Source organism: Bactrocera dorsalis, chromosome 3 (assembly GCF_023373825.1).
Source record: "Bactrocera dorsalis isolate Fly_Bdor chromosome 3, ASM2337382v1, whole genome shotgun sequence".
Taxonomy (NCBI): Eukaryota; Metazoa; Arthropoda; class Insecta; order Diptera; family Tephritidae; genus Bactrocera; species Bactrocera dorsalis.
This window is the reverse complement of record NC_064305.1, coordinates 72,031,401-72,045,654: the sequence shown is the minus strand read 5'-3', so window position 1 is coordinate 72,045,654 and position 14,254 is coordinate 72,031,401. Positions and strand designations below refer to the sequence as shown.

Below are 14,254 nucleotides of genomic sequence, written 5' to 3'. Positions count from 1 at the left end.
GGCAATAAAATTTGTACATATACAGAAAGTATAATATGATTTTAGAATGGTCGATAGTGCTGATAGTCAAGAAAAAATATCAAAATTATACTTGCAGAAAGAAACTTAAAAAGAAAGAATTATTGAAAATGTATTTTTCCAACGAATTTTTCCGACAAATCTTTTGGCGAAGTGCATTCTCAATTCCACGTCCTTTTAGGAAGTTAAATTTTTAACCATAAGAATCCGAGAAGTCTCAAGTGATCAAAGAGAAGACATAGAAAATGATGAACATCTAAGTAATATCGTATACGGCTGACTTGGTGATGACAATTACCGAAACGACTTGTTGTAAAATCTGTCTGACACAGTAAAAACGATTAAAAATCCTGGAAGTCAATTTTTTAAAATTCTAAACCTTTGCGGAAATCTTATATTTACACTAATACTGTCAAATTGTCTTAAGTTGTGGGTCGTACTTCTGGCTTAAAGGGTACCCATGAACATGTATGGAGAGATTTTCTAGGCTACCTTCCCACCTTCCCACCAAAAAGTAAGAAATAATTGGCCCATATGTTTTTCAAAATGAAAATGTAGATGAATTGATTTCGGAATAACATTGTTAATAACGTAATTATATACATAAGTATGGTATAATATAGTGCCTAAAATCTATTCGTCTAATTTTTAATGAAAAATCTTAATGAGAAATACTTCAACTAGGTCAACTAGGTCATAAGATTTGACTTCGGTGAACTATTTTTGTGGAGTAACCCAAGTTAGAGGTCTATGCTGATAAACCTGCTACGACTGACCAAAAAAAAAAAATCTTCCGGCAGTTGTTGACGAGGTTCAGGCATAACTCCGCCGACAGGGCGACTGTCATTTCTTTTTTCAGGAATTTTGTAACATCCGAAAGATAGCCACGGCGCCATAAGCCACACCGCGAGTGTCGCAATCGATTTATTGAAAACCAAGTTTGATGAACGTGTTATCTTATTAAATGGCCCAGTTAATTGGTTCCTGCGATTTGACGCCATTAGACTATTTCTATGGTCTATGGTCTCTGGTCTATGAACTGTAGTCTATACCAACAGGCCAGCGACGAATAATGAAATGAAATGAAATGCTTGAAAACCGTAGAAAATTTGGTTTAGCATTTAGACTTTTGCAAACATGCCAGTGATGGTCATGCAAAAGAAGTCGAAATCCATACATAGCGGTATCAAATGTACTTTCACAAGAACAAAGAATTTCATTGATACCCCAAATGGTTTTTTTTTATTAAAAAATACTTTTGTAGCCTTCTTATTGAAAAACCCTTTACTCTTTATTACCTGTGTCAATTTAGCTATGGTGGTCTGTCCGTCTGTCTATATATGTATATGCGAATTAGTCTCTCAGGTTTGAAATTTGTGGAATTTAGCCCACATTTAGGTCTCCTAAGAACAGCTCGAGCCACTATAGCGTATAGCTGAGCAACCGAAATTATGTACTTCTATGGAAAACTTTTATGTTTGATAATATATCTTCATGACATGGGTTATTGCCTGAAGCAAATCTACAATATGTAAATCCGGAAGTGGTTCAGATCGTACTTCTATAGCTTATACTACATGGGTATCTACTATACAAATTGACTCATCAAACTAACGTTCTTGTGTCAAGTAATTTATATTTGGGAAGGATATTGAAGCTTAGACGTTTTTGCTTTGTTTTTTTTCATATTTTAACACCTAGAAACTATTTTGTTTTAAAATTTCTATAAAATACAATTCCTGTATTTTTTGGTTTTGGGAGACATAAAAATTTTATCATAATAATTTTTTTATTATTTCATAAATTGGACCACCCTGTATCTACATATGTATATATGCAAACCATACGTGTATTATAAAATTTTCATAAGCAGTCACACATACACACATCAACAGCATTACGTTATATAGTATGAGTGCAGTCAATTGATTATGCGACATTCATACCTACACGCATACACATACATATAAATGCATAAATTTATTTATTTACCCACCAGCACTTATATGTGTATGTGCATATGTTTGCGCAGTATTACTATAATTTTTTGTTTGTGTGAAAGCACCAAACTGCAGGCAATTGAATAAAATTATATACGTATTTGCCACAATGCCTCACACATTCACACACACATACGCACAAACACGTAGTCGCACACTCTAAACTGTACGTAGTAATATGTGTGCATAGTTATGAATGCTTTATTTAATAAACAATTACGTGTGAGCAGCAACATTTCAACAAAATAACAACAATATTTGTTTAATGGATTTTTGAAAATTTCCACATTTTCATTTTGTGCGGAGCATTTACGAAATTGTTTATGCATAGTATTTGCCAATATCATACTTAAATGCACACATACATACATAGATGGGTAGGTAGCTGTATAATAAATATAGTTTGCTAGTTAATATTAGTCCACTCGTGTGACAGACACATAGGAAAACAAATATAAAGCAGACCATAACTAAATAGCCTATCTGAAATGCTTAAATATTTATTTAGCTGTCGGCAATGCATTTTCATTTTATACTTTTCAATTTGAATTTTCCATCAGTATACATACACATGTATGAATTACGCAGTTGTGGTGAGTAGACATATTTTAGGAAATGCAATGTCTCTATTTTCCACATTTTAGTAATAGCAATTTGCGGCGAAATATAATAGAATGTATTTAAGTATATCGACTTCGAAAGCATTGGAGGCATAAACACAATGGAAGTGGAAACTGTTCTACGCTCTCCGGGAAATGCCAAAGCTTCTATGTCGGCGAAAAAGACTAGACCGAGGGCAAGGCCCCGTAAAGAGCGGTTGAAAGCAAAAGCGACCTACAAAGAAGCGGTGAAGATCCATGAAAGGCTTCGTTGCAAGACCAACCGGACGAAGGAGGAAGAGGAAAGATTGGCTTGGGCTACGGCAAAAAAGGCCGAACATATTATGCATCGAATGCAGCCAAAAGGCAGCGGTCCGTTGAAAGTCAAACAACGGTGCCAGCTAATCGACCGAGGAAAAAGATCGACGCTGTCAGGTCAAACGTCAGACCCGATCAAGAGAAATCCTCAAAATCCAGAGCAGCAGCGACGGTCAGCGATATAGCAAGTTATAAATGTGGCACTCATCGACCGAAGCAACCCCCTTGGACAGATCACAGAGGAGAAATGGGAAGTGGGGACCCGGGAACGCCTTTCAGCTTTCGCTAGTGCGGGTTGGTACAATGGTTTCAAGGTATTTAAATGTAAAATGAAATTCCTGAAGTGCCGACGGAAGATGCTGAATATTACCAACTCCGGCAAGGAGAGCGGCAGCCAAAACTACATCCTCCAAATAAAGGTGATCTAGAGCCTCATCCCGAACTCGTGAAGATGTCCGAAGCAAAAAGTGAAGGCTCTTCAAATAAATCTGCTTAAAAGCTAAGTGACCTCTGCCGAACTTTTCCTCAGCTTAGAGAGAATCGGCTGTGATACCTTGGGAAATATGGTATCTGGACTAAAGTCGCCGACATACTACACGTACACCACGAATGTAACAAATACCATAGGGTACCATACTGGTAAATAAAAGTATGCAGTCTTGTATTGATCTAAACTTCTCTTCAGATGACCTGACTATAGTAGATACATACATATTTATTTCGTCACCTTAAAAGTAATCCCCACCAGATGTTATACACTTATGCCAACGATTTTTCCAGTCCTCAAAAGACTTTTATAATAATTTCAGGAGTTAAACTTCAGCGAATATGGTTTTATCTCATGGATCGACTGAAAACGAGTTCCATTTAGTGATAAATTCAGTTTTTGGTACAAAAAAAAATCGCATGGAGTCGAATCTATTTAATACGGTGGTTGGTCGAAGGTATTCGTTGAGATTTTTACTTTAAATTCGTTACTTTTTTTGAAAAAAAAAAACAGCTTTATCTTGACAAGTCGAGCAAGGACACCTTTCATACCCAAAATATTCAACAAAATCATTCGAATGAACTCGCGAGAAATCTCAGGCTCTCTTGGCATCTCTCTAATACTCGCCTGACGGTTTTCAAGCACCATATAATTGTTGTTAAAAAAATAGAAAAGTGTGAATTCACTACTACCCACAAGAATCAAGAAATAAGTAGGCAAAAACTGTTTTATAGGGCGGAAACGCTAAAAGTGATCGTTATCTGGGATTCACCAAATGTGATCTACATAAGTATGTACATATATCTCTATTCATTAACTATCTAATGAATGGCAATACCGTCACAAGCTTTTACTATTCGGAAATAATGTTTCTCTTCTGCTATAGAAAAAAGTGTTCTTTCATTGTGATAACGCTCCAGGTCTCACTTTTATAGTCTTTATTAGAATGTTCCTGCTGCTCCAAACACTGCATGTTCCAGATTTAGTCTTATTTTTAACTTAAAGAAGTCATTAGTTAAATCACGTTGATGCTATTCTGAGAAGTATATTTTTACTTTATAATTATTCGCAACTACTTATGTACGAGTATATTGGCTTTTAGGATGGGTTTCTATATGACGATGTATACTCGTACATACATTGAGTGGAAAAATAAATGTAATGGAAAACTGTAAGACTTTTACTTAACTAACTTCAATGAGATATTCTATTATTGGTATTACAAACCACAGTTACCTAATATATAAAAGCCAACTTAAAGCAAACTTGTAGTAAATAAGCAACGTTTTGCGAGTTCAGAGCGGTCACAACCGGAAGGCAATTGCGCCATTTTCCATTCGTTACAAATTGTATTACTTATATTGTGAATTCACTATGCAACTAAATTAAATTTAACTAAATAAATGATGATTGTTGTAATAAATTTAAATTGAAGCGCTGTGTGGAAGTCAACGATGAAAGGCTACGAAATTGACAATAAGCGACAGTATCATAGCAGCAACAAATGAGAGTGGCGGTCGACTAGCGGATGTTGCAAAAGACTTCAAAGCGAGTGAGCGAATAAAAGGCTAAAAAAATTGTACAAGAATAAAAGATTGAAGAAAATATTATTTAATTTTGTTTTTTAATTTAGAAGACAAATTAATATTTTATTTAAATTAAGTGTTGCACAGAGTGAAATTTCTGCAATGAGAGGGAGAGAATAAAGTAAAAAAAAAAGAAATATTTTGTGGGGAGTGGAAATATTCGAGTGAATAATTTTTTAGGTGAAAAAATAATAAAATAAAAATTATTGAAAACAAATAAGTGGAGTTTTTGGAATATATTTTTGTGGAATTTTCAAAAAACAATTATGAAAAGGTGAAATTTTTTCGAAAAAAGTGACAAAACACCCCACAAAAAATTAATTAACGACAAAAAAAAACAGAAATGAAAATTCAAACTACGAATGGGTGTATGAAAAAAACTTAAACTTTTCTAACCTATAAAAACTGTTATAGACTGAAACACTAAATCCGCTCGGGAAATCGGTTCATCCACAAAACCAAAATTCCTCTCCCAAAAAAACCAACAAAACACAAAAACAAAAATGCTTGCTCAACTGTCTCGAAGGACCAGCGGGACCACAACCTGCTTACTGTTCCACCTACTACTGACGCTGTTCCCTCAAGCGTTGCACTGTCGACCCAGCAGCGGCTACACCACCGACGGCACCGAATTGATTGTTGTGAAAGAAATTGTGCGCTGCACGCGACAGGGTCTCCATGAGTTATGTCAGAACAGCACAGCAACAACAAACGACAACGAACAACAAGCAACTAATGTGGCTAATGAGTCAGTGTTGGACACATTGGATGATTTAATACTGCTGGAGACGAGGCCAAAACAAACCGATTACCAACAACAGCAGCGCAAATCAAATCATCCCTACGAGACTTATCAACAACAAAGCGAACTGTTGTCCTCAGCTGCGGCGCGTGAAGACTCAATAGTCTCCGCTGCCGCCGCGGCACCCGCCATAGGTGATCCGTCCGATTCCACAGCGTTGGGCAGTTCCTACCAACAGGAACCGTTCAGTTCGGACAGCGACAGCGATGCGGCGGATGAGACGGACCATGCGCCCGATATCAAAACCACCGATGTGGATGCCGTTAATGCGGCAGCAGCCGATGAAATTATTGCCGATGGCGTGCTCTTCCACGGTGTGTTGTTGCGTCTGGCCGATGGGCCGCACACTGTGCCACAACCGGTGCCGCCAATTGATATGAGTGATTTCATTTCGTTAATACCGAGCGAAGAGGTCAAATCGATTGCCACCAATTATTATAATAACGATGCGGAAGTGCGTCGCGCTTACGCCTATCTGAGTGGACCCGATTTTATTGCGCTGCGTCAGCATATTGTCGCCTCACCGGAAGTGGGCGCCTTTTTGCAATATCTAAATGTGAGCGGCTTTGATGTGTTGAAATTTGTCTCGGCCGTGGCGAATTTGACTAAGGTGGACGTGAATGCGCGCAGCGTAGAAGATTCGGCAGCGCTCGGTTCCAGGAGCAGTGAGTTAGAACAGCAGCGCCAGCTGGCGGCTAAGCATAACAGTGCTGCTGTGCTCGTGGTGAATGGTGAGTGTGGGCATGACTAATTTTTTGATGATTTTGGTTTGAGAAATCCCCAAATAGAAAAAAGTGTGGAAATTTTCTAAAATGTCTGTGTAAAATTTTAAAACAACACTTTTTATCCAGCTCACGTGTGCGCTTTGGCCGTCTGCTCAAAGTTCAGTTATCAACGGCACGCTAAGCGCCTAAAAGCAGACATCACGTGCGGGCCACTGTCGCTTTCATAGCTTCTATATATTCAATTATGAGCTTTAAATGCTCGCAAAAATAATTTTCATAACCTTCCAAAGGTATATCACGTAGATTAACTGTCTAAAAGTAATATGAGTTCACAAGAGTCCTTGTCCGTCTCTCTGACATTCAACGCAATGCGATAACCGCGCGTCTGTACTTATTTTGAATGGTTTTATTTGAATTGTTTTCAATGTCATGGTTCATGTACTCAGTTCGCATTGAGCCAGAATGCATACACTCGCGCATATACGGGTCTGGGTCTGGGTCTGACTGCAGTTACGGTACTTATATAATTGCGCGTACATGCATTCGCTTCACTCGTTCGAGTGGATTTCTGTCTGCAGCGCGTACAACAATGCATGTAGCCGCTATGTGTGCTCGTGGCACTGTAATGTGATCCGGTCATGACCTGAATTATTTTAGCGCAAAACGCGTACGAGCGTGCACTTGATAAAATAGCCAGACGGGCAGGACTATTATTTCGCCTACCAATCAGCATGTGCATATATATTTGCTATTGTAATTGTAACTTCAGTGCGCTTGTATGTTTCTCAATATATATTTATTTTAAGTATAATCCCTTTCAAAAATGATTTCAAGCAAATTGAAGGCCTTGAAGCGGAAACATTTTACTTATAATTCCTTATGTTCGATATCCGACTTTAATTTAAAACACTAACTGAATTAAGAAGATTAAGTTTTCTGCTTCTGGGAAGATTTTTGGGTTTCGGAATTTCACGTACCAATACTTCTTCTCTAATCAAACTGAATTAAGCAGGAAATGGACTCCATTTTTATATCTCGGCATTATTTCTCCTTTCGGGCTCATATACTATATATCAAATGATCACTAACATAATTATGAAAAGGGTAGGCTTCAAAAATAATAACTAATAAATCTTTTAAAAATATAATAACTGACTGTTTTAAAAACCCTGTAGACTTTAAAGATACTTATACATTTAATATGGATAGGGTGGAGTCGATAGTGAAAAGCCTTATGAGATTTTTGACGGATGAATCCAAACTTAAGTGGAACGTTGAAAAGGGGAGTCTTCTGTTGGGAGCTCTCAAACAACTTTTGTTTCAGACTGCCAGACCACTGAAGTGTCTTTCAAGTGACAGCTATTAAGGTAGCATCAAATGTAATTCAACGAAATGCTGTTTATTTTAGGGAGGAATGCTTCCACTCCTATGGCAGACGTTCAAAGCTAGTCAAGGAGTGCATGACCTTGCGATCTGTGACATCAAGCTCCTCTCATATTATACTTGCCTGTGTGTTTGGCTATAGAGGAATCGATAATCTCGATATAAAGGACACCCTTACCGAAATCACATTTAGGTGGGAAAGGGTAGGTGTTTCCATGTTGTCTTTCACCTATGCACTGGATCTTCTGGTGAAAGTGAAAAGCAAAAGATCAATGGAACTACCAGATTTTATCAAGGTTCATATGACCGCATTGATAGGTTATAGACGTTGTCCCATTGACTTCCAAACGGAGAGGTTAAGGATTTTGGAGTACGCAACTTTCAAAAGTTACAGGGAGGAAGATGAGATGGAAACATCTAGACATTTTCTATTTCACTGTCGAACTTTCGTCAGTCTCAGGGTGAAGCATCTCAGTTACCATACTCTCTCTGATCCCGGCAAATTGGCTAGAGTAGATATCATCCAGCTCAATAAATTTGTGGCTGGCTCTAGTAGCTTTGTCAATTTATTACAGTCGTTTTGTTCCACGAAGTTAAAATTTTGAGTTTCATAAATTGTTTCTGCTTATTCTGCTTATTTACTCAATTCAAAAATTAGATAGGATAGGAAACACAAAATTAACAAGTAAGATTAACCCTTCGTTACTTATCGATTCAGAATGTACAGAACATTTTATATTCTCACAAGTGCCAAATGTTAAAAACTGATGCAAAAAATTCATGAAAACATTTCTCATATTTTGGCTAGGAGAAAATTTGGACTGATTGTGTTAAGTTGTGTTTCAAATCTATTCGGAAACATGTTTTTTAAAAAACACACATTTGTTGATTTCAGTCTAAGATGACTAAGGATATTTAACAACATTGTGAAGATTTGGTAATATTTTCCGAATTCAAACACAAACTTAAGTTTTCCGATAAGTCTCCGCAATAATATGAACAAACTGTCTGTGCAAATAAGTCAGACAAGTATTGATGTCAGTCAATGGTACTACCTACTCAGCTAGATCGAATAATAGATTGAACTTATCTTCCAAATAAAAAAAGATAAATATAGCAAAAGATGAGGCTTCATTAATCTTAAAAATTTCCAATAGTTCCTCCTATCTAAGATTAAATCAAGGAAAGCTGTAATACCTTTCACAGGTGCAAATCTTATAGCATAAAACAGGTTAACAGTTTTTCATTTAAATTTAATCAACCACTAGAATGGTGCTTATATGCTACAGTGGAACGATCTAAATAATATCGGAGGCTATAGTATTCAAGATCAATAATATATGCCGAATTCCAATTTTCCATAGAAGAACTTAAGTTTGATCGATCAGATTGTAATCCAGTTATATACGTATCGTATGGTGGCAAATATCGGCGGTACTGACAAATTATTATCTTCTTGAGGAGGAAAAGAGAGGTGCAAAATTTTATATCCATATCTCAAAACCTGAGGGAATAGTTCGGTGTACGGACGCATAGATAGGCTTAGCTAAGTCCACTCAGCTAAACAACTCTTCATCCTCCGAAATAAAACATCAAATTAAGCACTTAACGCAATCTTATGTGTTTTTGGCTTTGGGTTACAGACACTCTATTTCTAGTTTAATTCAATATAAACTTGATTTTAACTAAAAACTTAGTGAGAGTATCAAAACTCACACCTTTTTGATATGATTTTGTAGCAGTACCTTCCATTGAGGTTATGTTGCAGAATTCATATACATAATTAATAATAGAATAATAAATTTTGGAGCTTGGCTAGCTTTCTTGTCTCCATCTCTTTGTTCACACTTTCATCTTTAGAAACATACAGTCGGACACCTTCTATATTTAAACAACTATAACATAAAAAAAAACAAAAATTTCCTGACAAATATTATACTCAGCATGCAATATTTTCTTCATACTTTTTAGAAATCTCTCGTATGGAACAACATACATCAGCAACCACAACATCTCCAGCAATCGTCTTCGAAGAAGCACTGTCATTCACTTCAACAAAAGCACCTACAGCAGTTTCAAATTTCGATGAGCCCATAACTCAAAAAACTAAACAGCTCAACGGTTTGCATGGTCTAGTCGATAGTATTTTGGAAATCTTGCCACAAGATCAAATACTCGCTACTTTCTTTGATAAGCTCGAATCGGATGATAAGTTTAGAAAATTCGTGAATAATATACAACGACCGGCCTTCGCGCAGATACTCAGCAGAATGGAGGTAAGTACAGACAATGACACAATATATAGAGAGAAAACAAAAATTGTGTTTAGAGAGTCAAAATAATCGATCTAAATTATTTTCGAAAAGTTTACGTTCTCACTCATACTCTTTTTTCGACTACGTGAAACACAGCCCACTTTCCCGGTACGCGGGCTGACGTTTTATGGCACCTTTCTTCGGGCTGAATGCTTTTGGTGTTTTTTTTTGTTTCATTTTTTCACTCCAAATTGTTTTGAATAGTTCGGTGCGCGCACGTCCGCAAGAAATTTAAAGAATATTGTATATTTCTTTGTCGCTTAAAACACGCCTTCATCGACATACACACATACACTTACAATTCTTGGTAATAATTTGACGGCGCAACGTGATCAAAATATTTGATGCGTGAATTTTTTTGCCGCTCGTCAAGGCTCAAACAGTTTTCACCTTTTTCACAACTTTCGTTTACAAAGTTGTTTTTTTATTTCTATTTTTTATATTTCTATCGAATTTCTATGTGTTCGCTTAATATTCTCTGCCGTTTTTATTGCGCGTGAAGGCCAGCTTCTTGCCTCCTGCCGTTCGTCACTTGTGTAGGTTTACAAATCAGCTTCCGTTTCGGTTGTTTGCCTAGCGGTTTCCGCTGTGGATATTCGTCCTTTCGCGGGCTCCTTTTGAAAACACCTCTATGTATACACGCACCTTTTCATTATACTTTGTTGTTGTTCAGCAGCTTTCTCGGCATTTTAAAGTGAATTGGAATTTTTCTAATTGGCAATTGAGCTGGAAACGTGACCAAAATATTTTATAGTTCTTAATATCAATATTGTGAATATGAAATGTGCATATTATGCATAACGGCATCATACAACTCTGCTTATATGCTTCCGTTATACCCATACTAAGTATTAATGGGTTCGTAGTGAAGAATTCGTGAGTTGGACGAAATTGGTTTATTAAGTTGTTTTCGAAAGGGTTACCTAACTGATTTGGCTCAATATTGGTATTGATATAGCATGTGGTGGTATTTTCTTATATAATACATATAGTGTCTTCCTGGTTTATAGTATGTCTTCAAGTTTTCTCCAAATAATTGAAATCACATGCAGTTTTGTTGTTTTCGACGGAGGGTACAACCTCCATTGCATGAACACAAGAAGATCGTTATATTTAGAACACAATCGCTGCTTACCTCTGAGCTTAACGTTCCAGCAGTGAATCTCTAGAAAAGTATATATTTCTGGAGACTATGGTGTCGGAATACTTGTTGTTTGACTTTATTATCAAAAAAGTTGACTGTGAGTGGGATTCTGGTACTGACAGCTTTAGAATCAAATGTTCGATACCAATATATTTCCTACAGTCAATATAGGGAAGCAGTATCCTTGAAGCTATCTTTTAAAGCTACACAATACAGTGTAAGAAACTTCTTCACAAATTTATTGTTATAAAAAAAACTTGTTTAGGATCAGTGAATAACCATATAGTCTTCTTTTATTCTTTCGCTTTTTGGCGCCAATTGGATATTCCAAGTGTAGTCAGGTCGTTCTTCATCTGGTCTTTCTACTGCGTATGGGTCTTCTATTCTACTGCTTTCCACGACGGCGACTGCGTCGAATACTTTCAGAGCTGGAGTATTTCATCCCTTCGGACGACATGACTTAGCCGCCTTAGTCGCTGTCTCTAAATTCGCTTAACTATGTCAATGCCGTCGTATAATTCGTACAGCTGATCATTCCATCGAATGCGATGTTCGCCGTTGCCAACGCGCAAAGGTACATAAATCTTTCGTAGAACCTTTCTCTCGAAAACTCACAACGTCGACTTCCATCGTCCAAGCCTCTGCACCATATAGCAGGACGGGAATTATGAGCGACTTATAGAGTTTGGCTTTTGTTCGTCGAGAGAGGACTTTACTTTTCAATTGCCTACTCAGTCCGAAGTAGCACCTGTTGGCAAGAGTAATCCTGCGTTGGATTTCCAGGCTGACATCGTTGGTGGTGTTAATGCTGGATCCTAAATAGACGAAATTATCTACGATTTCGAAGTTATGACTGTCAACAGTGACGTGAGAGTCAAGTCGCGAGTGCGACGATTGTTTGTTTGATGACAGGAGGTATTTTGTCTTGCCCTCGTGTACTGCCAGACCCATACACTTCGCTTCCTTATACAGTCTGGAGGAAGCAGAACTAACGGCGCGGTTGTTGAGGCCAATGATATCAATATCATCGGCGTACTCCAGCAGCTGTACACTCTTATAGAAGATGGCACCTTCTCTATTTAGTTCTGCAGCTCGGATTATTTTCTCAAAGAGTAGATTGAAAAAGTCACACGATAGGGAGTTGCCTTGTCTGAAACCTCGTTTGGTATCGAACGGCTCGGAGAGGTCCTTCTCGATTCTGACGGAGCTTTTGATATCGCTCAACGTCAGCTTACACAGCATTAGTTTACTTCATCAGATGTAGATTTACTTCGTAATAAAATACGTTAGTCGAGTGGCTGACTCTAACCTTTCCTTGGCACCAAAATAAATCATTATTGATTATTTATTGCCTTATAGATATATAGTATTTAAAGAGTTAAGGTTCACCTTAATATTTAGACATTGAAGCATTTTGGTTATGGAATACAATGCACTCCTCTTCAAGAAATTAGAAGTTATCCTTACAGTTGTCAACTTGGAGCGGAATGGGTTCCTAGCATTAGGAGATCATACCTTTACTACAAAAACGACAAAGAATCAAACCACCGACCAGATTACGAATGCAATATTGACCACCCATTGCAAACGAAGAGCTGGAGTTGCCTCGCGTATCAAAAGGGGCCCTCGCGCAATTTTGTTCTGGATATTATCGCAGGTTAAATTTTCGTCTATCCAGAATCAACTCCGGCATACTAAATATATGCCACAAGCGCAATGTGTTCCCGTAAGGCCCTAACCTTCTCTAAGCAACGAAATGCATTCCATAATCTAACACCTCTCTCATTTTGGCCTATTTCAGGTTGTAATTAGTGTTATAATGTTATGTATTTAACTTAAGTAATTACCAAACTCCATGGGATTATCGTCGTGAAAAAACTATATTTTTGAAGTAGTTTTTTTGCCTTCATTGAAGCCTCTACTAATAATTATTAATCGACCGCGCTCTACGAAAAACCTTAATTTTTTAAAAGTATTTTTTAATCCCCAAATTCTATATTTTCTAATTTTCTTACAGCAATCGATGTCATTGAGAAATCTGATCTTCACTCTGCACAACAACGGTATCTACATAACGCGTATTGTGGACTCGCTTAAGGCGTATTTCTTTCTCGGAGGCTTCTCTTAGTACAACGCACCCAGTAGTCCGAAAGTAAGCATTAAATAACACACAGATACTAATGCTGGGTGGAGAGAATGGTTAGGCGATACATTACGAGAAGGAGAGAGAGCAGACTGGTCGGGATAACGGAGTTGGATAAGGAGTGGAATTAAATGCTTTTGACAAAACATAGATAGCAGAAACAAAGAAAAGGATTACGGCAGAAAGCATAAAAGCAAAGAAGCAAAGTAACGCATGAAGAACTGGAAAGAATGCTGTATAATATGATATAATAAAAGCTTTTGTTGTTTACTAATATTCTCCAGTATACTCTCATTATTTATTTAACTCGTTTTATTGCCTTTCAAAAATTTCAGACATGCAGGTTAATGCCAAATGTACAGCACCTATAAATGCCAGAAAATCATAACAACAATTTGTGGAGATATTATGTTTTTTGAAAGTGAATAAGCTTAAAAAGGAGTGTGCAAAACGGTTGCAATAAGGGCAAGAAATAATAACGAGCTGAGGAAATTTAGCGAATGCCTTTTTTGGTGTCTCTCGCCAATCAAAACAACAAACAAAAGTGATATTTTGTAAACGAACAATATAATAATGGCAAGAAGAAACAGAGGAGAAGGAGTGCTAAAACGATTTGTAAAATATTAACAAGATAAACGAAGTCGTGTGCGTTTAAGCTGCCTACTCAGCGTTGTGGGCATTGGAGAGGTCGGCAGAAGACGGCATTCGAACCGAATACATTGTTGGTTTTTCTC

At 37.2% G+C, this 14,254-nt stretch overlaps 1 protein-coding gene across 1 annotated transcript; it reads left to right on the top strand.

The window, feature by feature from the left end:
• The first annotated feature begins 4,910 nt into the window (after positions 1-4,910).
• Positions 4,911-13,796, top strand: LOC105227317 (uncharacterized). The gene is made up of 3 exons (XM_049452244.1): positions 4,911-6,541; positions 9,890-10,194; positions 13,395-13,796. Exons 1-3 carry the CDS (start codon positions 5,512-5,514, stop codon positions 13,503-13,505), a joined length of 1,446 nt encoding a protein of 481 aa, XP_049308201.1. The 5' UTR covers positions 4,911-5,511; the 3' UTR covers positions 13,506-13,796.
• Positions 13,797-14,254: the final 458 nt, after the last annotated feature.